We start from the raw sequence: 24,824 nt of genomic DNA on the forward strand, positions 1-24,824 counted from the left end.
AGAACACTGGCTGTCAAAGAGCCCCAGGCATCTTCCTGTTTCCACCTCCCTGGTTCTGAGGTTATAGATCCACACTGCACGACCACACTGAGGCACTGGGGACTGAACTCAGGTCCTTGGGTTTGCATGGCCAGTACTTTACCCATGGGCCATCTCCTGTGCAGTCTCTACACTCTAAGTAGGAAAAGGAAGTTTTCCTCATTGCTGGAACGGTAGTGTTCCTGCTCTCTAGGGGACAGAGATGGGCATTTCCTGTGACTCGGGGAATGTTGCTTCTCCCTTCCAGGCTGCTGGCCATGGCCTTCCTTCTCCTGATCAGCAATAATAATTGGAGTCCAGAGGTCACTGGTATCAGGAGACACGTGCTAGAGAGAGCTAGCTAATCCTGGCCTGGGGTAATGATGGACACAGTAATGTTTTACATTGTATTGATTTTGTGTGTGTGTGTGTGCAGGAGCACATGTGTTCCGTGTGTGTTAGAGAGGGACAGAACAATTTACAACAATCGGTTCTCTGTTTCCACCATGTGGGGCCCTCAGGTTGCCAGGTTTGACAACCAGCAGCTTTACCTGCTGAGCCATCTTGCAGCCTGTGACCAGAAAGGTGAGACGCTCAGGACATGGGCTGCTGAGCAAGCGGGCGTGGACCGCTGCGAGTCCACGTGGACCAGCGTCTCCTCCATCTGCGGCATTTTAACTGGAAAGGGGGACACTGGACTGTGTGAAGGTAGAGTGTGACTCAGAGGCCTGCCCATGGGCTGCAGACCGGCACCACTGTAGGACATGTGCCCCTGTGGGGCCACAATGTGGTCCCCATCTCTTCAGTCTCTATTTCTCCTTAGGCTGTGACTTCTCAGAAGAGGCAAATCTCAGGAACTGAGGTATAGGGAAATGGACATGAATGCTGAGATAAAAGGAAAATCATAAGTGGACACCCCTCACAGAGGTAACTCAGATACCAAACTCTAGGACATACAGCCAGGAAAGCCACACTTGAGCAATGGAAACAGAATATGTTAGTTCCTGCAGGGGTCTAAGGGCTGCTCCTGCACCCACAGTGCCTACATGTTCTCTATAGGACCAGGACTGCCAAGGAGGCAGAGAGCTAGCCTGCCTCTTTCCCCTCAGCAGGTGGAGGGCACAAAATACAGAAATGGGAGGAGGAACCAGCAGTTAAGTATGCCACCGGGGGCAGGTGCCAGCCCTGCCTCGACTTCCCTGTCTGTCCAAACTTGTCTGCAGCAATGTACTGTCCCCAGCAGTACATGGCAGGTGCAGACCACCTGACAGTACCGCATTGCTGGGAGTGTTCCACAAGAGCCCAGTGTGGCAACCTTCCCTGAACTTCCCAAACCACCTCAGGATCAGCAGCTGACCCCTATGTGGGTCAGTTTCCCAGAAGTTGGTCCCAACTTACAGGAGATCCTGCTCACACCCAGGAGGCTTGCAGATCCCCTGGAATGTTCAGGGCCCTTAAATGATCCCTGTCACAGTGACAACATGCTCGTGTGCCTACCGAAGCTTGAGGATATAAACTCCTCACACAGTACAGCAGCTGCTTAAGTCCGACATCCCGGGAGACACACACACAGAGCAGCACAGACACACACAGAAACTCTAATGCAGGAACAAGGGTAAGACCAGAATGGCAATGAAGATATTTGGCAAAAATCCTCCAGATGCCAATGCTTAAGACCTAACCCAATTTTAAAGACAGTGCACTCACAGGCCCTGGCCCAGCTCCATCAGGGATCTGGACAGATGGCAGCCAGCAGCCAACAGAAGGGTCCATAGGCAGCAGGCCTGCCTCTTCCACCTACTTTCCACATACCTGTGAGTCAACATGAGGCAGTCAAGAGGCCCAGGGCCTTATGGGGAAAGGGGCCATGTTTCTGAGTCACATATTTCTGTGACAGCCTTGTTATTATTTTAAAAAGCCATGATGGCACATTTTCAGGTTTGTGACAGGCTGAGACCCGAACCACAGGAGGGAATACAATGTCAAGTTTCAGTCATGGCTCTAAGGCAGACGTTACAGCTCTCACAGGGATGGAAATGGAGACCCCAGCACACTGTGTCAGGGCAAGTTCATGGCTCTCACAGCACTGTGGCCTGCACGACAATCTCGGGGTCCTCGATGTCCTTTTTGCTCTGGACCATCCTCAGCTCCAGCTGAGCCGGGCTGGGCTTCTGTCCCTCTCCTGCTTGAGCTGAGGAACACAGGCAAGATTAGAGCAGGTGAGAAGCAGTCTCAGGCATCCCTCCTCCTGCCTACACTGGACCTCCGTCTTCAGAAGGTGGTCCACACTGCCACCTGCTGCCTCACTTCTAACAGGCAGCAGGATGCAGAGGCTGCAGGGAGAGCTCACCCCACCCCCAGACAAGGACTACCCCCAAAGAAGGCAGAGCAGGAGGGCAGGTACCTTTTGCACACCGGATGGTCCTCTCTAGAACGTGTTGCATGGCTGACACAGTTTTCTCACAGGCCACCTGTGTAGAGCACAAAGACACTGACTGCCTTGGTCTACCTGGGCAAGCATCACTGTCCAGAGGTCATCCCACAGGCACCAGCTGCCTTAGTCACCAGGAAGATCTGTTGACACTCATACTTAACAGTGGACACAGCTGGACCCATGGGGCTGACTGCATGACCTCCCCTAGTGAGGTCTCTGCATGAGCCTGTATCTGGAATGTCCCCCAAAGTCCATGCTAGGCCCTCTGGCTGGGTACTATTGGAGGGGATGTCAGCTCCCGGGAGTGAGGCCTGGTACAAGGTCCTGAGGTCCTTGGAAGGGGATAGTGTACTGTCCTTATCTCCTTCCTCTTTGATTCCTGGATCCCACCATGATACAGAGCAACAGGTCTTAAAGCAACAAGGTCATCTCACATGGACAGAGACCTCTGAAATCATGAGTAGAAAGAATCCATCCTTCTTTACAAATTGTCTCAGGTAGTGGAGAGAGAACCAAGCAGACATTGCCGACTAAATTAACCACTTCGGTGTGGATGGAGATAGCTCCTGGGAAGGATGGCAGCTTTTTGCTTGCTATATTATGCACTCCTGGCACACAGCAGGTACTTAACAAGAATTCCTGGAGTATATTAGTTTAAAGACTCCATAAGGGAAAGTACCGCGGCCCACCACTCTCAAGACCAGAGGCCTGGGGGACTCAGCAGGTACCCAGACTGCAGTTCTGTACATGGGTTGGCTGAACCAGGGCTTCCCCAGATAAAGCTAGGCCTTTCTTTCTCCTCTTCCCCTTGCTCCTGCAGTCCTTCCCTTCCTCCCTCCCTTCCATATTAACCTATAATCCCACAGAAAGTGCAGAGGTAGTTGTGGAGAGAAGTACACGTACAACCGACCTTCAGATTGTCTGGGTGCTTGTGTGTCCATGCCAGAAGCATAGCAGCAAACAAATCCCCAGTGCCCACGAAGACGGCATCCACTTTGCGCATTTCCATCCGGATGCGCTGTGTTACCGTGGAGCCATCAGGCTTCCCTAGGGGAGGACATAAGTCAGGTCACTGGGTCTGAGACTTCTCAGTTAGACAGCACCCTGCAGTGAGAACCTGTCAGCACAACTCGTCCATACTTCTCCTGAAGTGATAGGAAGGCCAGCACTGTCCATCCTTAGGCATGGTCATACAGATATGCTGTGGCCTCCGTCAGAGCTCTGGGACTCAATGTAGGCTGTCATGATTGCCCCCACCACTACTGTCACCACTGTCCAGAAAGGGAATGAAACACAGGACACTTACAAGCTGAAACTAGAAGGATCTTACACACTGAGGGTAGCAGGAACTGCTCTCTCTCTCTCTCTCTCTCTCTGTGTGTGTGTGTGTGTGTGTGTGTAGGGGGGCACAGGAACGTTCAGATGCTGCCCCCATACCCTTGTGCACCCAGAATGCTCACTGGAGACAGTGCCTGTCAGCCTGTGACCCAGCTCTGTGCTGGGACATTGTTCAAGCATAATTAACTCATGTGCTGTTTGCATAACCAGTCATTGAGTTTAACAGAAACCTACTCCCAAGAGACACCTGGGCCACAAAGTCAAACTCAGCCAGCCTCTGGCATAAGCCACCGGTGCAGGATAGATCAGCAGACATGAAAACCTGGTGGTCCCAGCACAGCATGGATATCTGAGCATCTGGCCAGTGGGAGTGGGTGAGCCTGTTCATGTCCCCAATGTCCGATCTGGTCTTCATCCCCTGGCTCCATAGAGACCTGTCCTGAACCTCCTTCTGTCTGATTCTCCTGAGGGACAAGTGATACCTGCCACTTGCTGACCGAGTCATAATCTACCCCATACTGAGCCCCACATATTCTCTGGGGCCTGAAAGCCATGGGCTACAGAAGCAGATGAACCCAGGGGGCATGCAAGGACAGGTGGAACAGGCACTTACGCATCCTCTGGCTGCCCAGTGCGATCAGGTAGTCAGTGCCCTGTGGGGAGGGCAGGTCAGAGCTGGTGATGACCACTGTGTCAGGACCCATGCAATGTAGCATGTCCATCACCTGCAGTAAGCAAGGGAGTGTCAGCACATCCAGCCTTGTGGGCCACCGTCCTCTGCAATCAGAGCCCAGGAGTGACCACCATGTTTGATGGCCTTCCAGAGAACCAGGAACATTGCACACACATGGCCTGTGGTCTGCCACCTGTCAGGGCCATTGAGAGTTCAGAGTCTGGAAATATGGGGAAGTCTGGGAGCCCTGGCCTAATTCCTTAGGGACTGGGTAGCCTGTCATATCCAACAACAGGAAGCAAGCTTTTCTCCAAGCTGGTTTGTAGTTCCTTTTGCTGCTTATTTCAGGCAAACATACTATATAGTTCTGGCTCATCTGAAACTGGTCTGTAGAACAGGCTGGCCTTGAACTCACAGAGATTCACCTGCCTCTGCCTCCCAAGTGCAGTCAGTGAAGATGGTGAAATTCCCTTAAACCTGATAGATATTCTGGAGAATCTGCATGCAGTGCTCACAGGGCACATTCATGGGTGCCTAATAAGTGGCTCAAGGTGGACCTAGCCACCACTGTCTGCTCACAGTGAGAAGACAACATGCATGAAGGTGGATAGGATGGTAACCTGGTGTGTGGGATTGCTTGAGTGGGGCACAGAAGATGCACACCACAAGGCTGGAGAGAGAGCCCAGCAGTTAAGAACACTCAAGGTCGGCTATCAGCACCAACTGTCCTTAACTCCAGTGCCAAAGGATGTGAGATCCTCTTCTGGCTCTGAGGACACCAGGCATAGACATGGTACACACATGTGCATACAGGAAAACCACTCACATATAAGATATAAAGAAATAGATCTTTCAGATTCCCAGCAGCCACATGGTAGCTCATAACCATCTCTAATGAGATCTGGTGCCCTTTTCTGGCCTTCAGACAAACATGCAAGCAAAACACAGTATACATAATAAATCTTAAAAAAAGAAAAAGATATGCTGCTGTCCTATAAAGGATGGTGACAGAGGGCACAGCTGTGTCATGGGGCAGCTAGGCCATGAGGTAATACTTTATACCCACAGCAAAAGGAGGTGGAGTTGTCTGGAATGGCACTTTGGTGTTCTCAATTCCAGGTCACAGAAAGGACACATGGTTGACTGAGTATAGAACTGACAAGGTACCTGTCAATGACAGACTTGCCATATCTGAGGTCAGGGCTCAGTATCCCTCAGGTGCCCATCTATTCCAGAAGATGGTTGTCAGTTTCCTTCCCCATGAACAGGGTTGTGTGTGAAGGTCTCCCTCCCAGTGAATACATGGGGCTGTGTGTGAGTGAGGGTCTCTCTCCCCTTGAACAAGGCTGTGTATGAAGGGTCTCACTCCCTGTGGACAGGGCCATGTGTAAAGGTCTCCTTACCTCCAGGGCTTCTTCCTCACTGTGGATTTTTCTGCCACTCAGCAACCTGGAACACAAATGGGAGTGGTGAGCCAGTCCTATAGTTCAGCCATCCTGGCAACTGACCTACATCACCACAATAGGCCTCACCGTTCCTACTGGCATGGCAACCTGGGGAGGCAGTGACATACAGGGAAAAATGGGGAAGGGCAAGAGTGCAACATGTTTGTTATCAGGACACTCACATGCATGGTTCCAAATTGTGGTGAATGACTTCAGTGACAGCAGTGAGAAACAGCCACCTACAAACCCAGCTGTCTCCCACCACAGTAGTCAGGTAACCAGTGTTCACAGAACTCTGATGGCCATATGACCAAGACAACGCACACACCTACTTCAGCAAGCTGACAGCACAGGCCCCTCAAAGAGGTACCATCCCTGACTTGGGATGGGCCCAGGGCTAGGGCACTCAGCTATTGAGTCTAAAGGGCATCCAAGGCTTACAGGACCCATCCCACAAAACAGAGAGGCCTGTGCCCTGCAAGTTTGGGTAACGGGCAAGTTTTTTAGAAGCTGACTCTTGAGCTAATGGGGGGGGGGTGTGGTCTGAGCTCTGACAGATCTGTGGCCTGCAGTTTCACCTGGAGGTAATCCCAGCCACATGAGCCCTCAGCTGGACAGGTATCACCTCCTCTTTCTCTTCTTGGAGCATCTTGCCAGCAGGGAGATACTGTGAGCCAACATGATCATGAACAAATAACCAGAGAGAAAGAGCACTTGTCATTGCCTTAGAGGCGATGGGAACCACTGCGGGGTATAGGGGTACATGTTTACAGGGAAAAGGGAGACATGATCAGTCTAGTGCATGTGAAGATTTCCAAGGGCCACCTAGGGACCTGAAAGAGCAGCTATTGGGGCTGCTCGGGCAATGTGAAGATGGTGCGGAGCTGTGCAGGGCTCACAGGGCGGCTGGTCCTCCTGGCTATGCAGTTACTTACTCAGCCTCGAATTGGTTGGGAGTGATGATGTCTGCCACGGGCACCACTTTGTCCCTGTACACGGGAAGGAGGTCCTGAGGAACATACTGCAGAGCACAGGAGAAAAATGAGACTCACTCTCACAGAAACAGTGGAGAAATGCTCCAAAAGCCCAAATCCTGTGGGGAGACCGGGCAATGTCACCACACCTGAGGCCGCAGGGACAGTGAAGGGCGTCAGCAAGTAAGACAAGGGCTTGGAGCAGCAGGAGAAGGTGTCAACTCACAGAACCAGAAGGGAGAATGGTAAGTAGAGAGCTAAGACACAGAACCCCATGGGATGACTAGAAGCAGCCTCAGGTCCTCAGGTCCTGCCAGCTGGGGCTGAGCCCACATGGCTGTGGTAGTCTGAGTCCAGGGCCATCTCATCTTCACCAAAGACAAGTTAGGGATCCAGCACACTCTGACCATCTCATGTTTGTTTTAAGTTATCAATTGCCACAGGCCATTATCATTTAATACAGTAGATGGCAATTAATATTATTCAAGGTGACAACCTACCAGCAACAAACTCTCTGATGGAGGAACCTCCTTTAAGCAAGGCTATACGAAACAGACTCCAGAATATCATTTACTTCTGTATGTAACTTCACATATGTGTTATTACAATCTTTCCCTAGTGGCTATGGAGAATCCCCCACTGATTATATCTAGTAGGTGCTTTTCTCCTGAATACAACCCAATTTACTGGGCATTTCTCTCTGTGGATTGTCAAGAAAGTGGCTCCTCCTTAGCTACATTGTTCAATTGATATTAATAATGTTAGCCTATACAGAGTTTTGATGAATACAATAAATACAAAGACATGTTACACAAGTCAGGGGTTATAAGCTCTACTTAAGCTGTGCTCCAAGACAGCTCTTATTTTCACAAGCTTCCAAGATAGCCATATCCTATCAACTGATATAAAACTGGTTTAGATTAGGTCAGGTGCCTTGCTAATGGTTTTCAAGATAAACTATCCCCAGAAAAGAAAAAAAAAAAAAAAAAGATCTTATTTAAAAGATCATATAACAAACGGATCTGTTGAACCAAGTTAAAAAGATGAAGCAACTTAATTACTATCCCAGGTCTGATTGATAATCAAGGACAATGATTAACTGTTTGCACAAATTCATAACCTCATGAAGTCATGGCCTTTGTTCAGGTACAGGCATGAAAAGATTCTCTAACTGGCCAGGGCTACAAAATCAAAATTGGCTTCAAAGCCCTGAGAAAAAGTTACATGTTTCCCTTTTTTATGGTCAAAGGTTACACACAGGACAGAAAATATATATTTTAAGATTTAAAACGTGACAGGGTTGTTCAGACTGGACACTAGGTCGCGTCCTCCAAAGAGAAGAAATACTACACTTATGGCTGACATTTTGCACTCAGTATTACAGAGGCCTCAAGGCAGACAGCATACTGTGAAAAAAAGGTGTGGAATCTCTCATTGGTACAGATTGGATTCATCACAAACTTACCAGGTCAAGAATTCCAGATACAGTGTTTCAGCCTAGACCTGAAGATCATGAAAAATACAGTGGGGACCCCAAGCACCCTCAAAGACTGCACATTGTTACAAGGGAAAAAGATATAGTCAAGATGCTTGGGCTACAGAAGGCACATAGCCCCCAAATTCACAAGACCATCCCTTCAGTGAATGCAAAGTTGAAAGTGCTTCAACACTTGATATGCATCCAGCCCCTGAAGCTGCCACAAAGTCTTCCCATAGAACAGACCATGTCTAGCACCGTGCCTCAAGAGCATTGCGGAATTAATTGAGAGTACAGTGGCATCTGAAGCCTGTAGAGCAGAAAGCAAAGTCCTGATGCCACACAGCTGCAGATTACAAACTGCAGTTACTGAGGAAATGGTTCTCATCAAAGTTTATTTCAAAACAAAACAAAAAAAAGATTTAAAATGCCTTTGACGTCTCTGTGCCTTGGACAGTGCTGAGTAAGGTTATCTGTGCTGGATCCCCTGCCTTGCAGCTCAAGCTCTGGGGGAACACCCCAGCTGTGCCAACACATGGCCCAGCTTTTACAGCCGCTAACCACAAAATGTTAGTTTAAAATGTTTATACACTTAGAAGGATATAGCACACAATTTCCTTATTTCTATTAGTGTCCTTAGTAGTTTAGATTTATAAGGCTACCTCTATAGACAAGATAACACAGAAGACTTCTCTTATCGAAGCTGCCTAATAATTAGGGAGTTGACTAAGAAGGTGGATAAGGAAAACCAGCAGAAGAATTAATATTGATGTGAGGTGTGGACAGGCTGACATGGCTAGTGAGGTGTCCCTTTGTCCCCTTCCTCCCTGACTGCTTCACCCCTCCTGAAACTGCACAGAGAACACCTCCCCTGCATGGAGGAGTGCTGTCCTGCAGCCAAGGGTAAATGGCTAGCCTTCTCCCTGCCAAGAGCCTCCAAACAAGCTTTTGAGAAAAACCATTTGCAACAGGAGAAACTCATAGGACATTCACCTGCAGTGCCCACAGCTGGAGCTTCATTAGACAGCTTGCCCACTGCTGACAGCCTGGCTGTGGCTGCCATGGGCCACACAGATAACCAAAGCAGGCAGAGAGGACATTCACCATGACACTTGTCCTCCACTTGTCTATATGGGGGCCACACTGCTTTACCCAAGAAGATGCCTTCTCTTAGTTCAAATCAGATGCACAGACCACTTGTCTAATAGCAGAGTGAGTGTACTCACCATGGAGCCTTCTCCATTCCATTTGTCACCCATCACAGGATCACACACTGCAGGGACACAACATCTGGTTAGCAACTGCCGTATACTCCCATGACAGACCTCCACACTGTTTGACATTCCTTTTGGTTTTTTTTTTTTTTTTTTTTGAGACAGGGTGTCACTGTATAGCACAGGCTAACACTGGACTCACAATCTTCCTGCTTAGCCTACCATGTAGCTGAGAATGCAGGCATGCACACCACACTTGCCTCCATAGCTAACTCTTGTTCTAACTGACAGTGTGTGTGCCTGTGTGTATGTACATGTATCATGTGTGCAAGTGTCCAGGAGTTCAGAAAAGGGCATGGGATCCCTTGTAATGGGATTCACAGGCAGCTATGAGCCATCAGAGTGGGTGCTTGGAACTGAACTCAAGGCTTCTGCAAGAAGAGTACACACCCTTCACTGATGACAGCTTCTCAACTTGCCCTGGCTGGCTTTGAGCTCATGACTTTGGAGCCGGGATGACCCTGAGCTTCTGACCCTCTGATTATTGGGATCACAGGTGTCTACCTACATATTCCGTTTATGTGGTTGGACCTATCAGGCCCAGGGCTTCATGTATGCTAGGCAAGCACTCTACCAACTGAGCTACACCCATAGTCTCTCAATTTTTTTAACATCACATACATAACAATTGTGCACACCAGCACCTTGCACTTCTCTGTCCAAGACAACTAGGTCCTCCTCTGGATAATTTCACACATAACTTAACATCATTCATGCCTTGTCTCAAGAACACATTACCTCAATTGACCTGGACTGGCACAGTGCCCTCCCCCTCTTGCCTGGCCGAGAGAATACTAAACCCAGGTATCACAGTATCTTCCCAGGTTAAGCACATGTCCTTTGGACATAGTCCACTGCATGCACATGCATGAACAAAGCAATGTGCTATTGGCCTTCAGGGCAGGGCCCTGTGCATACCTGGGAAACTGCTACATAGGATCTAGCCTCAGTCTGCACGCCTAGTTAACACTGCCTCCACTCTCGCTAGCACATGGACCTAGTGTTGTCTGGCAACTATAGTGCCACTCTCCATGCAGACAAACTAGATAGGGTGTGCCCTCCCCATCACCCATCCCCTAGTTTGGCCCTGCCTGGGGTATCAACACAACCTACATCTTCTTTAGAATCAGAACTCACATGTCTTGGGTACCCCAGGCCTTCATACATATTTAAACCTTCCTTTTTATGCACCCATGGGAAAAACTTCCCAACATTCCTACTGTGCCAGCCCACAGGCCTTCTTCTTAGGGGGTTAAATAACTGACCAATAAAGGCCAAGCAGAAAGTGAGATATGAGAAGACAGTTGTCTGAGCCATTCCTTCCCTGAGGATAAGAGCAGCAGGGACACAAAGTGGGGAAGGGGCATCACGGCCCAGCTCTCACCGTACACGAGCCGGGAGTTCTGCTGCTTCAGCTCCCGCACGATGTCCACCACCGTGGCCAGGAAGGACTTGTCTCTCGTGTAACCTTGGGAGGGAAATCCAGGTTTCTCTCTCAAAACAGGACACACTGACTGCCAGGGAATCTTCCATAACAAGAATCACCAAATCAAACATGCATGAGAGTGGGTGCAGGCCAGACCCTGCAGCCAGGGAATACACAAGGTCCCCAAAAGTCTGTAGTCACGGAGGGGAAGGCAGCAAGATCCCAGGTACATGAGTTTTGAGTGACAAGACTGCACAGATAATTGGCAAATTTCCCACTTTCAACAAAACATATCACTTTCAAAATTTAATTTTAAGTGTGTGTGCATGAGTGCTTACAGGTCAGAAGATGGTATCTAATCCCCTGGAGCTAGATTACAGGCAGTTATGAGCTACCATGTGTGAGCTGGGAACTGATCCTGGGTCCTCTGCAAGAGCGGTGATTTCTATTAACCACTGAGCCGTCTTTGCACCTCCTATATCTCTAATTTTTTTTTTTTTTTTAATTCAGGGGCTAGAGAGGTGGTTCAGCAATTAAGAGCACTAGCCATTAGGCCAGAGGTCCTGAGTTCAACTCCCAGCACGCACGTGGTAGCTCACAACTGTCTATAACTGTAGTCCTTAGGGATCCAATGCCCCTTTTGGGTGTGCAGATGGGCATGCAGACAAAACACCTATATACATACAAACACACAAATACATGTCTATTTATTTATTTTTGGAGACAGGGCCTTAGCTGACCTAGAACTCACAATGTAGACTAGGCTTGGCCTACAAAGCGAGTTCAAGGATAGCCAGGCCTGTTACACAGAGAAATCCTGTTTCAAAACAAAACAAAAACTAAATTGGGGGCCCCGAGTGATGGCTGACTGAGTAGGGATACTTGCTTTTATGTCTGAAAACCTAAGTTCACTCTCTGGGATCCACAGTGGAAAGTCCTCTGTACACATGCTGTGATACCACATATCACATGGACCCATAGACACACAATAAATTAATAAGTAGACTCAATATGTAGAAAATACAACCAGAAAACATAACAGCTGAACTCATGTAGCATTTCACCATAAACCCAGGGTGGCAGAACTAACTGTAAGGGTCTCTAGAAAGGGTTGGTGCCCAGTGCACACCATGACCATTCAGGAAGGAGTCAGAGACCAGGCCTGTGCTTGACCTGTCACCAGCAGACTGGGGACCCTGGGGAACCTCACCAGTGAGCACGTAGTCATACTTATTCACACTGTTCATCTTGAGACCTCCATACAGTTCATGCAGTTCCTGTGAATTCAGCACTTGGCCCTTCCAATGGGCATAGCCTGCAGGAAGAAAACAGGCTAAGCTGTGGGTGTGGGAGCCCCAGGTTTCCCTGGTGACCATCTCAGCTGATGACTGACAACCACCTACCCTCCATGAGACCAGGTGAGCTGCTCTTCTGAAGGCTGCCCTTACTTTGGCCCTGACTGGATGCTCTGGGCCCAGGGCCTCAGTGGCATCCCAATATCCTGGAAACACCCCTGTTCCTACACTGTGGGAGCTGAACAGTGGTCTCCACCCTGCCATGACTAGATTCTATCAAATCAATGCAGGGCAGCAGACACCCAGCGCCCTAGGTAACCCCGTGGAACTGTGTCCTGTAAGATGTGGATAAGGACATGTGGGCACACAGCTGTTTAATTCTATATTCAACAGAAGAATCTTAAAGCAGACCACCCAACCCAACCCCTTTCCTTAGCCCAAGGTGTTCCAGAGTGGAAACGCACACTAACATGCAGATCACCGGTTGTCAGCAGGAGGACACAGCAGCACTCCCTGTGGTTTACCTGTTCAGTCTCCCACAAAAGAAGATGCTATGACTGTTAGCTTAACAGAGAAGGAAACTGAGGCATGGAGTTTTTCCCACCAGTGGGCTCCAGAACAGTGGTCACACACATCAGCCATGGTGTGGGGTAGGCCCTACACAGAGTGGTAGTTCTGGGTTCATCTCCTGACCACAGGATGTGGCAACTACTTCCCTCGGGACCAGATTACCTGCCATGCTCACACCCACCACGACTACAACCTTGTAGTCCTACCTGTGTGGTTGGAAAACTGCACGGAGTTCACTGCATCAACTTCAAACCCTAAAACCTGCAGAGCAGAGAGAAGAGGTGTGTGAGTGCCTGTCTGTGACCCCAAGAACCCAGAGCAGGGGTCCCACCCATGGCTAGAGTCTTGACTTGAGGAGGGTGACAGATGGGACCATCCAAGTGGTATAGAACAGGGCAGGACCTGCCCAACCAGTCAGAGGTTTGCATTTCAGGGCCACTTAGAAAACTTGCCCAAAGGGCCATGGTGGCAACACCCCTCTCCCCTGCTGCTGTGCACTGAAGGGTTCACGGAGCACCCCAGAGGGACCACCTGATGAAAGTGGCCAAAGAAAGCACTGTTAGCAGCTGTCTGTGCAGACAGTGAGCTCGGCCTTGTGGGCCTTCTAACCCACCCCTGAGGGGTGAGACCCAGACCCAGCTGGGCATCTCATCTCAACCAGCCTCAACCACAACAGCTAGCAAGCTCTCCCTCCCTCCATGTGAAGAAGAGAAAGAAAGAAGGCTCCACAGCAGGGCTGAGGTCCCCAGAACAACCACATCCATCCATTGAGCAGCTTGCCACTCTGAAAGGCCTCTCACAGCCCTGGTGGGAATCATCCAGACAGGAAAATGGGCCTCCTGAGACATGCTGGGCAGAGACTGAGACTCCGTGTGGGCAGCCATTCATCCTCACCACATGAAGCAACTCACTAAACCAAATTAAAGCTATGGGATCTGTGAGCCAACTAAGAGCTGTCACTGAGTTTAAAAGCTTTTTACTTTAGATGGACAGTGATGGTGCATGCCTTTAATCCCAGCACTCAGAGGCAAAGGGAGGTGGATCTCTGAATTCGAGGATAGCTTGGTCTACAGAGTTCCAGGACAGTCAGAGCTGTTACACAGAGAATCCCTGTCTCAATGCTCCCCAATCCCTCCAAAAAAAGAATGCTTGCTGTACTGTACAATCATGCGGACCAGAGTTTAGACCCCAGAACCCACTGTCACAAGCCAGGTGTCCTGTGCACACCTATAACCAACTCCTGCTCCAGGGAGGATTGAGACAAGGTCACTGGGGCATTATGGTTTCCAGTCTGGCTGAGAAAACATGTGCCCAGGTTCAGGGAATCCCTGCCTCACAGGAACAGGCAGAGAGCAGGCAGAGTGTGAGAGCACATGTGCAGATGTGGTCATGTACTCACACAGACACAAGTAAACCAATCTCTCTCTCATACACACACACACACACACACACATGACACCTCCATATGCATACATGCACCCACACAAAGGAGAACCCTTCCTCTACAAATGAAAAGTGTTGTATATCATCATCATCATTGTTTGTTTTTGTTTTTTGGAGACAGGGATTCTCTGTATTGCTCTGGAGCCTGTCCTGGAACTAGCTCTGTAGACCAGGCTGGACTCGAATTCACAGACATCAGCCTGCCTCTGAGTGAAGGGATTAAAGTCTACCAATGCCTGGCATAGAATATAACTTTAAGTTGTGTTACATTTGTTTATGCTCTGGAACATTTGTTTAACAATGTAAAGATGTGTTGCTTTTGTCTATGCTGCATTTGCTTAAATCTGTGAAACTGTGGTTCTTTGCCTGTCTAAAACACCTGATGGTCTAATATGGAGGTGAGAAAAGATGGGCAGGGCTGGCAGGCAGAGAGAATGAATAAGCAGAAATCTGGGAGAAATAGAAGGAAAAGAGAACAAGGAGAGGAAGACAACCAAGAAGTTAGAGGGAAAGTAAGATATATAGAAGTAAGAAAAGGAAAAAGCCCAGAGGCAAAATGTAAATGGGATAATTTAAGTTAAGAAAAGCTGGCTAGAAACTAGCCAAGCTAAGGCTGGACATTTGTAAGTTATAAAAAGCCTCCGTTTGTGATTATTTGGGAGCTGGGTGGCGCCCCCCCTCCCCAAAGCCAAAAGAGTTAAAAAACAAAACAAAACAGAAAGGTTCTTTTTAAGTGAAAGGGGCAAAGGATTATTTCTAGATGGACTGGACAACCCCAAAGTCACTGACAGCTGTAACCCTCTTGACTTGGAACGTACTGATTTCTCCTGTGGCTTCTTCCATTTCCCTGTCTCCCCACACTCTACTCCAAGTCTGTCAGCTGCCCAAGGTGACAGACATCGGGCTTAAGACAAGGGAGAGTCCTCAGCCCGCTACCCAGCCCACATCTGACCATGCTCAGGGCCCTGGCAGGTCTCCCTGCCTCACCCACTTGCCTCTTTCAGGCCACTCAGACCAGGCTACCATCAGGATTATGAACTGACCCCATAGTGTCCTCCTTTCACCTCTAGTTCAGGTCCCAAACGGACTATGCCTGCACTGCTGCCGCCATCGGCACTGTTACTGTCCCCTCCTCCTGTGAGTCAGCCCACTATTTTCCAGCATCTTTCAGAAGGTTGGCCCCTCAATAGCAGCACCACTTTCTTTTTGGGGTGGTCTGCCTGCCAGAAAGATCTCCTTTGCTTCCTCAGCTCCCCAGATGTCATTCCCCATTTATCAGATTGCTGTCCCTAGAAACAGAGTTCCCCTTAGTTAGGCCCTCCATTCCCTCAGCCAAGTCTCACCTAATGTCCACTTCTAAAGCAATACCAGGCAAGGGCCACTGAGCAAAACCTTATGTAAACACATTCCACAATGCAGAATAGAAATTAAGGCCAGAAAGAGGGCCTGCCAGGGTGGGTAAAGCCAAGGGCCCAGGACTCGAGAGGAATTGGCCTAATGCCCATGACTTTGTCTACTGCGGATATATATAGAGAGGACCGCAGTCTCAAGCAGTGGTTCTCAACCTGTGCATCCAGACCCACACAGGGGTCACATATCAGATATACTACATAACAGATAGTTACATCATGATTCATAACAGTAGAAAAATTACAGATATGAAGTAGCAATGAAATAATTTTATGGTTGGGGGTCACGACAACATGAGGAAATGTGTTAAAGTGTTGCAGCATTGGGAAGGTTGAGAACACTCTAGACTCTGTTGAGACAGAGGTTGGGTGAATGGACACCTTTGCCAGAGCCTCAAGGTAAACAGAGAGAGAGAGCTAAGGACTCACTCCCTCTACATGAACTGCAGGACACCTGAACAAAAAGAGCCCTGTGAATCTGACAGCAGAGGGCAGAGACATCAGTGACCTCGGAGTGGCAGAAAACGGACTCTTTACAGCACACTGTTCTGCAGAACCTCGGGTGCAGACAAATGGGCTGTCTCACCTATAGAACTGGACGAGGCCAAGCAGCCTACGGAAAAACAGGGACACAGAGACTGAGAGCCCGGGAGATAGAGAAACAGATGCTAGAGACAATGCCCGGGTAGCATCAGGAGAGTGAATAACCTGGGGGAAAGGGATAGAGGTTCTGGGTGTTGGCCGTATGTCACACATTGTGATGCCACTGAGCTCAAGCACTTATGGTTTGAATTCATAGGCTCATCCCCCACAAAATTTAAGCCAGCATTATCGCTGAAGCAATTTAATAAAAATTAGCAGAAAGGTAAATCCAAAAAGGTAAGAGCAGCACTTTGCAGATTTGCTCTCCTATTCCAGACTTTTGTGTACCAATATAGCTTTCAGCATCTCAAATCCCTTAAAATTCTGATCAACTGTGATGAGCCAGGCTGAAAGAGATTATGACACACATCCTGGAAACCCTGCCAAGCTGTCCTACCCCAATGCTTCTGCGTATGCAGATAATTAATCCTTCAGAGCTGGTGCACACATCCAAGAAAGGAATCGCTATTTTCCGCTTCTAAATGATGGTGCTGAGCCCCTGGACTAGCATTTCCATTTTTACTGTCAAAAGTGCTGTATTAATCAGTGTCATGTGTTAGTGTCAACATTACCAGAATCCACTTCCTGAAATACATATACAAAGCTCAGCTGGGAAGACAAGGATAGGGGCCTTACTCCCAGCTGGGAGTCCCAGGCCCCGGAGGAGTCTGCTATCATTTAACACCTCTTCTCAGCTCAAATCCATTTCTGGGGGGCTATAGCTGTGACTCGGGAGATCACGCCCTGGCATCCTGGCCAGGTACTTCACCATGGACAGAGTGAGACTGGAGAGTGGAAGGCAACCTCCCACAGGTTGCAGCAGGACTCTTAGTCCCCTGGGTGGACACTCCCCAACCCCCCCCCCCCAGCTGCCTGGGTTCCCTGTTAAAGGCCTGTATGACATCAGTCCATTCTCTCCCCTTAAATGGTCTACACTGACTACGTCTCCACTGTGTGCATTCCACCTCAACCCCAGATATACTCCACTATGCCCCTCTCGAAGTCCTATATTTTAGGGTTTTCTGTTATTCTTGGTTGATGTCAAGACCCTTGACCACATGCAAAGAGCCCATCACCCCAGGCTCAGAGGTACTGGCCACTTCCTGCACTCCGAAAAGTTCTGAACACTCCACGCCTTTGCCAGCTCTCCTGTCATCTTGGAACTCGCTCTGTAGAGAGATCTACCTGCTGCTGTCTCAGGTACCAGGATTAAAGGTATGTGTCGCCACCACCAAGCAGGCTTCACTTAACTGAGAGGGCAGCAGCTTCTTTTGATCCACACTGTGGTACCCATGGTTCCATTTATCCATGGCCAAATATTGAACTGTTTGAGCGGCTGGGTTCAGAGACAAAACTCTCCACACAAACATGAGTAACTGTGAGGATTAGGTTTTGGATCCCCAGAACCCATGTTACTGCCTGTGGATGTAACAACCCTCACATACCAACACATGCATGTGCAAACATGCACCACATATCGGTCAACATGCATCTCATACCACACACATGCCAAAGAAAATTCTTTGACTTAGAGGTAGACAGATAAGAGTGAGCATATATTCACTAATAGATTTCTTTTAAGAGTATAAGTATGGGCTAGAGAGACAGCTCAGAGGTTAAGAGCACTGGCTGCTCTTCCAGACATCCTGAATTCAACCCCCAGCAACCACATGGTAGTTCACAACTACCTGTAGTGAGATATGGTGCCCTCTTCTGGTGTGCAGGTGTACATGCAGGACAGGCAGAACACTGTATACATCATAAATCTTTTTTTTTTTTAAAGAGTATAGATATTTGTCTACATGTATGCACGTGCACCATGTGCAGGCAGGCAGTGCCTATGGAGGCCAGAAGATGGCAGAAAATCCCTGGAAATGGAGTTACAGACCTTTGAGCTACCATGGGTGCTCACATGAGTGGAACCTGGTCCTCTACAACAGCAGCCAGTGCTCCTAACCACTCAGCCATCTCCCCAGCCCTGCATTCACTAATGTATTTCAGCAGGTAGGTAATGGTTACTACTCTCCTTTGCTACTGTAGTTAAGCTGTCCTGGTGTCAGGCTTATACATGCAAATCATAGATATATAGGCACAGGGCAAAACACTTAGCAATTTCTCTTACTATTTATCATATTATAAAACCTGAGAACAAATAAAAATCTGAAACAATCACCAAAGCCACCACACGTGCTGCTGGTTCACCTTCCGGCTCCAAAAAGTCCATACAACCTTAGGGGGCCACCTCTTCTCCCTGGAGTCACTCATTCTCATGTCCTGAGTCCACTAAGGACTCTCTGATCAATCCTGGCCAGCTGAATGTATTCTCTGCCTCTCCAACCAAACGCTCTATTCAAATGTGCAACTGGCCACAACATAAACAAAATTCACGCAACACACTCTATATACAGCATTCAATGTTATCTTCATTTTCGGGCATCTACCAAGAATTTTGTTGCTTTTGTTTTTTCTTTTTTTTTGGGGGGGGGGCGCAGATCGAGACAGTTTCTCTGTAGTTGTGGAGCCTGTCCTGGAATTAGCTCTTGTAGACCATGCTGGTCTTGAATTCACAGAGATCCATCTGCCTCTGCCTCCCAAGGGCTGGGATTAAAGGCGTGAGCTGCCTCCACCACCAGGCTGTTGTTTGTTTTTCAAGACAAGATTTCACTGTGTAACAGTCCTAGCTGTCCTGGAACTCACTTTGCAGACCAGGCTGGCCTTGAATCTACTGGGATCCACCTGCCTCTGCCTGTCTCTGCCTACCTAATGCTAGGATTAAAGGCTGGAACTAAAGGTGTGCACAATCACCACAGATTTTAGAACAAATTCCTTACAGATAAAGAGGACTCAGCATCCTTTTAGCCCCAAGCCCTGCTTGTTATCTCAGTACTCAGGAGGCAGAAGAATCTTGAGCTCAGGGACAGCCTGGGTTACAAAGTGAGATGAATTGAGAGAGGAGGGTAATTAAAGAAAAAGAGACAGGGCCTGGCTTTGAGGGCACACGCCTTTAATCCCAGCACTCATGAAGGCAGAAAGAGGCAGGCAAATCTCTGAGTTCCACATCAACATCAGCCTGGTCTACAGAGTTCCAGGACAGACTCCAAAGCTACACAGAGAAACCCTGTCTAGAAAAACCAAAAATAAAGAAAAAAAAAAAATAAAGAAAGCCTTGCCTTCTGGCCTCAGCTACTCCAATCCTGCACAGTACTCTTAAATCCCCACATTCCCTTGGCTTCTGAATGAAAGCTGAGCTGGCCAGATCCCAGGACTGAGCCTCCAGCAGTAAATGCACATCCACTTCAGAAGTCATGAACATCTCGGATGAGATGCATGCATGCTATCAGTACAAAAGTCAGTGGAAACCCAGCTCTAGCAGATGCAGAAAGAAGGTCTGGCTAAGTGATTAGATGACTGTGTGAGCTGGGCACTAAAGCTGGAGACAGACCCAGAGACACTGAGAGCCAACAGTGCTGAGAACCACAGCTGGCAAAGGCACCCATAGGGTATGCCTCTCAGCTGAGTATCCAGCACTAGACAGGGCTTCCTGACCTGATGTGTGAGGCTGGGGTCTGAGGAAACTGGACAGCACCATACTGTGGCAAAGTCTCTGGCTGTTCCCTGGGGTAGTTAAACCATCCCAGACATAGCCTGCTATACTTCCTCCCTCCTGCTGTTAGGGACAACACCACCTCCATATGAGTGCAAGTGACACCCAGAAAAGGGACAGCCAAACAGAAGCATGAGCTTGCCTTTCCTGCTTCCTGCTACCCATGGCTGCCAGACACAGGCTCCTCCTGTCCCTCATGCAACCTCAGGACCACCCCCACCTCCAGCAGTGATGTGTGCTATGCTGGGGTGGCTGTGTGGGCAGGTGATGAACATCTCAGGGACCCCATAACTGCCTCCATTGCTGCATCATTAAAACCTCCAGCAAAGAGACTCACACACAGCCTGAAGCCACACAGCCAGAGGAATCTGTTGAGAGCAATAGCTCAACTAAACTCCAAGTGGGGTAGAGAGACTCAGCACAACAGCAGTGGGGTGAGCTCTGGAATATTCCAGTGTGGTTCCTCCACATGCATCTAGGGACAGACAGGAGGTCAGGCCCAGCCTCACTGGTGTTTCCAGCTCTGGAGAACCAGTCCCTGGTTCTTTCACAGATGGGAATCAGCAAGCAGGCTGGACAAGCATCTTGTGACCATTGTCACCCAGAGCAACCTTACAGCCAAAGGCCCCACTTCCTTCCCACCACTGGTCACTGCTAAGCCTTACAATCCAGCCAAACCACACCCTCTGATCTCCATGGTGAACTGCTACTAGAAAGCATGCTTCCCACAAAGCATCTCCAGGTCCTGTGGTCACCCCCAGCCTGGCTCACAGCACTCACTCCAGGATTACAGTGCTAGACAGGCATAGCCAGGTTCCATGTCTAGCTGCTGAATTCTGCCTTGTTAAGCTACACAGTGAAGCCCTAAGGAGAGGGACCGTGTGCTAAACCTACTGTGACATCAACTGGCCAACCTTGCCAGCACTTGTTGCTGCCAGGTCACTCTGAGACTCAGTAACCCAGATACATGTTCACCTAGGTTCCAGATAGCTGAGATACAAGCTGGTCAGGAACTCTCTGTGTATCAACTGGCCAGCTGCTCTCATCTGGCTCAGACAGCTGGAAGTGGTTGAGTTTCTGTTGGGGAAGTGTCAAAACAGTATTCCTGACCCCAAATGAGTTGCACAATGTGGCCTTAGTTCACCCCCTGCAGGAGCTGCCCTTCCTCTGTGCCATGGTCTCTCTACCAGAGAGAATTCTGCATACTGCCCCAGGATGAGCTCCCTTTCATGCCCCAGAGAGGGTGGGGGTGGCAGGCTCTGATGAGCTGACAGACTTATGCCTAAACTAGTGACCCAAGGAGCCCAGGCCTTGATAGGAACTAGGTAGCTTCTCTGGGAATCTCAACTAGACAGCCAGCACAAGTCATAGTTGGACCATTCTTCAACACTTCATTTTCCTATCTGATGGGGAAAGATCATTGAGTCCTCTCCGTGTGCGCGCGCGCGCGCGCGCACACGCGCACACGCGCGCGCACACACACACACACACACACACACACACAGCTCAGGAAACCCAGGGAATATACTTATGTGCATGCCAGGGAATGCTCATATGTACACCTGTGCATGTATGTACACACCCTCCAGATATTGACTCTTCCCTCTTCCAGGAAGAAGTGGGTTGGAAACTAGCTGGCTGTAGTTACTCAGCATGTGTGCAAAGAACCTGGCTCTGTCCACAGCAGCATTTCACAGGAGTATCTAAGCCTAGTGTGGTAGCACATGCCTTTAATCCCAGCAATTACAGACAGAGCCAGGTGGATCTCTGTGAGCTCAAGGCCAGCCTGGTCTACAGAGGGAGTTCCAGGACAGCCAGGGCTACACAGAGAAACCCTGTCTCTGGGGATGAGCATGGGAGGAGGAGGAGTTTGGGGCACAGCTCAGTGGAAGAGCACTTGTTAAACAAGCACAAGGCCCTGGGTTGGGTACTCAGCACCACAGAAAGCAAGAAGGGAAGGCAAGCTGCTGCCTAGTAAGTGAGGAATAGGCAACAAGGCACACTGGACTTCACCCTGCCCTTCCCTCTCACCCTACAGTCTAGAGCCCAAACAGCAGAAGCCCCGCTTCACAGGCCCTCCCCCTGCTGCAGAGGTGAGTGAAAAAGCGGTGAGGGAGGGGCAGGGAGACAGGACCCTGACCCCCCACTTTCCCTTTACCCTCTTTCTGCTCTGCAAGCCTTGAAGGGTTCCACCTGGTTCCCCACCTCCCATGAAACCTTTGACCTGGGGCCAGAGACACAATCTGAAAACAGGGGGAGGGGTCTGCTGCCTCTTTCTATGACTATTTTCTCGGCTGCCTGTGGGAGACTGGGAAGGCAGGAGCTCAGAAGACATTGCAGACAGTGCCGGGGAGGCAGAGCTGAGGGTCCAGGTGTGTGGGTCTGTCTGTGCCCCATGGTTAGAGGGATCTCCACAGCTGCGGCCATGGCCACAAGTCAGGCCCAGAAACTTCCCTAGCCACTACTCTGACATGGCTGGACAGACACCTGGAAAAGGCCCAAGAGGCCTCCCCAGCCTCCTACCTGCGACCTTCTTAGAGCAGCTCTGGGACAAATCTTGGGACCCCAGCCCAAGACTCCATTCTCCCCCTTGCTAGCTTTTCTTCCCATAGTCAGCAATGGGAATGAGACTTTATGCTCTAGACTATACACACCCCACCTCCACAGAGAGAGAACAGCTCTGGACCCGAGGGCTGTTCCGCTTGGAACAGCTGCTCAGACTATAGTGCTGGCCCCAGGCCACCACAAACTCTGATGGTGCCAGCCCAGCCCCACATGTGCTCACTAAGGCTCTCCATGTTGGAGGTGTCCTCCCTACCCTTCCCATTGCTGTTCCCTGTCCAGGGCTGCAGAGCTATGTATGGTTGAGCAGCAAAATGCCAACAGGGACCCTAAAAGAGTCCCCAGGTCCTTCGGCTCCTCTCTGGAGGGAAGAAGCTAAGAAGAGCCTCCTCCTTTGAGCAGGTGGGGCACCATGTCTTCAGCTGAATTAAGAAGCTGAGCCCTTGGTGCAGTCTAGAGGACAGAGGGCCAGGGCAGCCAGGGACTCAGTGAAGGCAGAGGCTCAGCAAGGGCAAGAGGAAGAGATGCAGGACACAGGGCCTCAGAGCCCTGCACACCTCTGCCCAAGGTGAGGGGGCTGCTCGGAGCTCAACCTGACTCCACCCTCCCTGGCTGTCCCTGCCTCAGGGACTCTACCCCCTTTCCTAAGAACAGTCTCACCTCAGTCACCTTGCTACCCTCCTCTGCCCCAAAAGCTAGAGAACAACGGGTAAGAGCATGAAGCGCCAGGCCAGTGCATCTGGGTAGAACAAGAATAGGAGTTGGGGGTGGGTAGAGAATTGCTTATCAACCAATAGGAGCTCAAGTCTCAGCAACCGCCCTGTGCTTGTGAACTTGAACCCCTGTACTGTACACCCATAACCATTTGCCCTATTTTGTCTGCCAAACATGACTGTCTCAGGACAGCCCTCGGGTTGAGCTCAGGTAGTGCTCTGGGCCACCTGTCTTCCTTCCAGATCCTCCCTGCAGGTCCGTGGTAGTGAGTGAGGTGCTCCTTCCTAATGTCCCCCAGGGGTCAGGATAGTGGCTGGGCTTGAGCTGAAGGGCTACAGGAACCTACCACCTTGCTTATTGTCCAACCAAAGAGGTACAGTGAAGGACCTGGCTGGCCAGGTCAGGTCGATCTTCCTGCTGGACCAGCCAGGCAAGGACGTGCCAATCACTCTACAGTGCCTCCAGGCTCCATTCTAATACCCACTGCACCCTGGTTTTCTCCTAGGGCCACCAGGTCACAAGTAGGAAACACCATGGGTCAGAAATGATCACAGACAGCCTTGTGGGAAGAGGCTCTGGGAAGATGACAAGGCTACAGCCCTTCTAACAGGTTGCTTCCAAAGCGAAAGTCAACAAAATGATCTATCAGACAGGCCTGCAGATGGTGCAGGGTGGTTCCAGCCCCATCCCACCATATTAAAGACCACCCCAAGAGTATTAAAACCCAAAGTGTGGTCCAGAGTTCTCCTGGTTTAAGCTCAATGGGTAGGTAGAGACAGAATCTGAATTTCAGTAGGGAATGAGCAATCACAAGCCTATGTGTCTACCAAAAGGCTGTCTGAGCTTTCGAAAAGCAGGATCCTCCCAGCTCCTTATTTCATAGCCTCGGGGATCCCCCGCCCATTGCTGGCCAGTCATCCGGAAGCAGCAGGGACCCATTGCGCCCCAGCCGGGCAGGGGACTTCGTGCCACCTGCACCACCCTACTTGCAAGCTCCCCAGCATATTCCACGCCCCCGCCTGCATGCCCCCGGCTCTGTTCGTAACGCGCCCAGCTCGCAACGGGGACCCAAGGGTGGTCGCAAGAAGGATCAAGGTCATCGGTCCGGGGAAGTACGCTGCGATCCAGCAGACTCGCCAGCAGCCCGATTTACATAAGCGGTAGAGCGCGTACCTGCAGCGGGAACATGGCCGCCCGGTTGCCCACGTAGCCACGGACGACATGGCTCTGGATGGAGAGCACCCGGCACTCGCCCTCCATGCCGGGAAGACCGTGGTGGCGCGTGGTCCAAGTGGTGTCACGGAATCCGGTTACCCAGGCCGCACGCTCTGTCTCTCCTCCCGGTTGCCCTCAGCACGCGCAGGCGCTGGGTTTGGACGCGCAGCCCGCCTCCTCTGACCTCAACAGGCCGGCTGCTTAACTCGCTAGTCCCGCGCGGCGAGGGGCGGGCTGGAGGCGGTGCCACACTTAGGCCACGCCCTCCGGGGAAAGGGACTTGTGGATTTGAGCTGGCTGGGCTCCTCTAT

General features: G+C 50.1%; 1 protein-coding gene across 1 annotated transcript; it reads right to left on the minus strand.

Moving 5' to 3' along the window:
• Window positions 1-1,884: 1,884 nt before the first annotated feature.
• On the minus strand, window positions 1,885-24,700 carry Pdxk (pyridoxal kinase). The gene is made up of 11 exons (XM_051187029.1): window positions 24,472-24,700; window positions 13,131-13,185; window positions 12,270-12,374; window positions 11,018-11,101; window positions 9,586-9,632; window positions 6,844-6,929; window positions 5,867-5,912; window positions 4,404-4,515; window positions 3,363-3,499; window positions 2,423-2,489; window positions 1,885-2,209 (listed from the first exon to the last, which is right to left on the minus strand). Exons 1-11 carry the CDS (start codon window positions 24,556-24,558, stop codon window positions 2,097-2,099), a joined length of 939 nt encoding a protein of 312 aa, XP_051042986.1. The 5' UTR covers window positions 24,559-24,700; the 3' UTR covers window positions 1,885-2,096.
• Between the last annotated feature and the right edge of the window lie 124 nt (window positions 24,701-24,824).

The sequence above is a fragment of the Phodopus roborovskii genome, unplaced genomic scaffold, assembly GCF_943737965.1.
Source record: "Phodopus roborovskii unplaced genomic scaffold, PHOROB, whole genome shotgun sequence".
In the NCBI taxonomy this organism is placed as follows: Eukaryota; Metazoa; Chordata; class Mammalia; order Rodentia; family Cricetidae; genus Phodopus; species Phodopus roborovskii.

Excerpts from the sequence above, each read along its gene's own strand:
- Pdxk (XM_051187029.1), bottom strand. The coding sequence starts at position 24,558 with ATGGAGGGCGAGTGCCGGGTGCTCTCCATCCAGAGCCATGTCGTCCGT. Across the intron at positions 12,375-13,130 it reads GCAGTTTTCCAACCACACAG|GCTATGCCCATTGGAAGGGC; the intron begins GTAGGACTACAA and ends TTCTTCCTGCAG. Across the intron at positions 4,516-5,866 it reads GTGAGGAAGAAGCCCTGGAG|GTGATGGACATGCTACATTG; the intron begins GTAAGGAGACCT and ends TGCTTACTGCAG.